Raw genomic sequence first — 3,848 nt, 5'->3', positions numbered from 1 at the left:
CCCTCCGTGTCGGCCCGACGTTGCCGTTTTCCCCCTCCGGGACACGGCGGCAGCGACGCCCGTGAGGGGAGGGGCACACCCCGGAGCCGCGTGCTGGGTGCCTGCGCTTGCCACCACGCTTCCACAACCGTAGGAGGGCCCACCGCAACACCTGGCGGCATTGCTACCCCCAAGGTACCCCGTCCCGTCTCCCCTCTCCGTAACACAACGGAAGCGATGCCCGTGAGGGGGCAATCGATATATATATATATATATATATATATATATATATATATATATATATATATATAAAATCGAGATATGTTTTCTGTACATAAGGCACATTTAAGTTAATCTAATTATTTTGGAAAAAATGAAAAGGAAAAAAGAGAAAATAAATAAAATATGAAAAAAAATATTAGAAATATATGCCTACGGCTATTCCGTCGGCATAGCCGCAACCACGGAAGGGTAGAGCCCTGGATCGATGACGTGGTGTATGGCGCGGATCGATGACGTGGCACCGTCCATGTGCCAGACCTATGCCGACGGCATAGATATGCCATCCCACGGACTGGTGAGCGTTTCGGATCGTTGACGTGGCGGATCACGCGGATCGATGACGTCGGCATAGCTATGCTGACGGCCTTGCTGTCAGCATAGCTATGTAGACGGCCACTGTTAGGCCCCGCTTCGTGACGTCAAAGGATGTCGCTGCCCGGGTAGCTGGGCCCACAGATACGCCGACGGCCGCCTCTATGCCGCCGGCCGCCGTAGGCATATTGACTTGGATGCCGACGGCTGATCTGTGCCGACGGCCCTCGTCGGCATAGGTTTGTGTATGCCGACGGCTTTTCTACGCCGACAGCCTGACCTGGGCCGTCGGGATACATCCATCTATGCCGACGGGGGCCGTCGGCATAGATTTGGCCGTCGGCAATTGGGTAAATTCTGGTAGTGTGACATCCTTAAAAAACATCTAAATGTGAATTAGACAAAAAAACATCTAAATGTGAATTAGACAAACTGTTAATCCATACTACTATCCATGACCGTGCACCCAAGAGATCAGCGTTGGTCATCTAGCTAGTCCATACTACTACCGGCCTGATCATGCACCTGGGCACCTAGGTAGATATGATCTTACCTACCAAGATATTACACCGTTGACTAACCAATCAACAATCGTGTACTGGAGATGCTTAATCTTGTGCTTTTTGTCCTTACGTGATGCATCAAACACATCATGCTATCATCACTGATATTTAAGAGTGCAACGAAAAAAAACGAATTATACACTGTATGTTTAAGGTAGCTCCGCTAATTCCATATATAGTCCCCGAAACCCATAGACGCCACTAAGTTTGGCTGAAGTTCGATCCAGTCACTACATACTAGTCTTTCAGTTGGGTCTAGTTATGGTTGAACATCTACGCGCAACTTCAAGGTAGTTCATCCACAACTAAATAATGAAACCTGGCGTAGACTGACATGCTGTGTGGATGAGGTTCGTTTAGAAAACCTAGTATTTATTTTGGAGGCAGAACTTGCTGGCCAAGGTTGAAGAAGACGCGGAGAGGAGACTGTTGTCGGAAGGCCGAGAATTCAACAGGGAATGTTCGTACGTACGAGTACGAACACCACTCTCTTGGCATGCCACGCGCTTACAAATCACCTTTGCGCCGATAGCCAGAAAATTGAGCAGCCACATGCACGCACGCCCGGGGTTGGTGCTCGTGGCGTCAACGTTACCAACCCAAATTTTGACTAACCAGCCAACCTATTAACTTACCTTCGAGGGTATTCCGACTGGCCGGCTGGCGCCAAAAAATCCCACCGCCTATATATACATGCACACGCTAACCTACGCTAACCCAACGACCCACACAACACAACGAGCCACACAAAACAAACACACACGAGCATTAGTTAGCTTGGGTGCTCCAGCAATGGCAGTGACGGTGGAGATCACGCAGAGCACGGTGCTCGAGCCCTCACGGGAGTCGGCCCGCGGCGGCGGCAAGAAGGTCCCTCTCACCGTCTTTGACCGCGCCTCCACGGACGGCTACATCCCGGCCGTCTTCGCGTGGAACGCGCCGGCGCCGACCAACGACGCGCTCAAGGCCGGCCTCGTCGCCGCCGTCGCCAGGTTCCCGCACCTCGCCGGGAGGTTCGCTGCGGACGACCACGGCCGGAAGTGCTTCCACCTCAACGACGCCGGGGTGCTCGTTCTCGAGGCCACCGCGGACGCGGACCTTGCCGACGCGCTGCTGGCGCACGACGTGTCCGCGCACATCAACGAGCTCTACCCGAAGGCCGAAAAGGTGATGAGATGCAGAGTATTTTTACACGTCCAAATAAGAATTTCTACACGTAACATAAAGCACATCAGATATCAGTACTGTAGGGTTGAAACCATGCTGATGATTTTGACACTTTTGGGTCTCAGGAACGTGCGAATGAGCCCATCTTCCAGGCGCAGCTGACGAGGTACGCGTGCGGCGGTCTGGTGATCGGCACCGCCTGCCATCACCAGGTCGCCGACGGTCAGTCCATGAGCGTCTTCTACACCGCGTGGGCCAGCGCCGTCCGCACCGACTCGGCAGTCCTCATGTCGCCGTTCGTCGATCGCTCGGCCACCGTTGTCCCCCGAAGCCCACCGACGCCGGCGCATGATCACCGGAATATCGAATTCAAGGGCGAGCTCAGTTGGAGCCACTCGTATGGTGTCCTCTCCATGGACAGGATCAAGAACCTGGCCGTGCACTTCCCGGACGAGTTCGTCGCCGACCTCAAGGCCCGTGTGGGCACGCGCTGCAGCACGTTCCAGTGCCTCCTTGCGCACGCGTGGAAGAAGATCACGGCGGCGCGGGATCTGGCGCCAGATGATTTCACGCAGGTGAGGGTCGCTGTCAACTGCCGCGGCCGCGCAAAGCCTTCCGTGCCCATGGACTTCTTCGGGAACATGGTGCTCTGGGCGTTCCCGAGGATGCAGGTTCGGGACCTCCTGTCCAGCAGCTACCCAGCGGTGGTCGGCGCCATCCGGGACGCCGTCGCGCTCGTCGACGACGAGTACATCCAGTCGTTTATCGACTTCGGGGAGGCGGAGCGCGGCGTGATTGAAGACGGCGGCGAGGAGCTGGCGTCGACGGCTGCGACGCCAGGCACAATGTTTTGCCCTGACCTGGAGGTTGATAGCTGGCTCGGATTCCGGTTCCACGACCTCGACTTTGGCTGCGGGCCGCCCTGCGCGTTCCTACCGCCGGATCTGCCCATCGAAGGAATAATGATCTTCGTGCCGTCGTGCGACCCCAAGGGCGGTGTCGACCTCTTCATGGCGCTCGATGACGTACACGTCCGGGCTTTCAAGCAGATCTGCTACTCCATGGACTAAGCATCCAGAGACCATATATATAGTATACTCATATAGATATGCACAAGAGAGTAACACAACGAAATTATATACTCCCTAAGAACTGCATCCTTGCGTGCTTAACTGCATACTTGGCTCATTGGCTTGTACTCATGTAATCATAGTTCATAACATGTTTGCAAAGATTGGTGTAATTTATTTGTAGTAACTAGAACATGATAGCGCATGGTGTTGCGCCTCCAAAAATAATGAATTTGAAAATAAATATATGGAAAATAAAGATATAAATTTCAAAAGTGATTGAGATGCCTGGTAGAATTTGAATTATTTGAATTATGATGCGTTGATGTGATGGTGTGGTATTTTCTTTTTCAAGGATGCGTCATCAGAAGCATAGATAGAAGGGCCCATAATAGGCAGAGCATTCATTACAACCTAGCCACGGCTTAGAAAGCCAAGAAGATCCACATGTGGATCACTCGCCACTACCCAACCT

At 53.1% G+C, this 3,848-nt stretch overlaps 1 protein-coding gene across 1 annotated transcript; it reads left to right on the top strand.

Moving 5' to 3' along the window:
• Positions 1–1,871: 1,871 nt before the first annotated feature.
• On the top strand, positions 1,872–3,607 carry LOC119302986 (tryptamine hydroxycinnamoyltransferase 2-like). Its single transcript, XM_037580061.1, has 2 exons — positions 1,872–2,303; positions 2,429–3,607. The coding sequence occupies exons 1-2, from the start codon at positions 1,929–1,931 to the stop codon at positions 3,371–3,373; spliced, it is 1,320 nt and encodes a 439-aa protein (XP_037435958.1). The 5' UTR covers positions 1,872–1,928; the 3' UTR covers positions 3,374–3,607.
• The last annotated feature ends 241 nt before the right edge of the window (positions 3,608–3,848 follow it).

This window comes from Triticum dicoccoides, chromosome 1B (assembly GCF_002162155.2).
Source record: "Triticum dicoccoides isolate Atlit2015 ecotype Zavitan chromosome 1B, WEW_v2.0, whole genome shotgun sequence".
Lineage (NCBI taxonomy): Eukaryota > Viridiplantae > Streptophyta > Magnoliopsida > Poales > Poaceae > Triticum > Triticum dicoccoides.
Note: the sequence above shows the minus strand (reverse complement) of the source record. Positions and strands in the feature narration are given on the sequence as shown.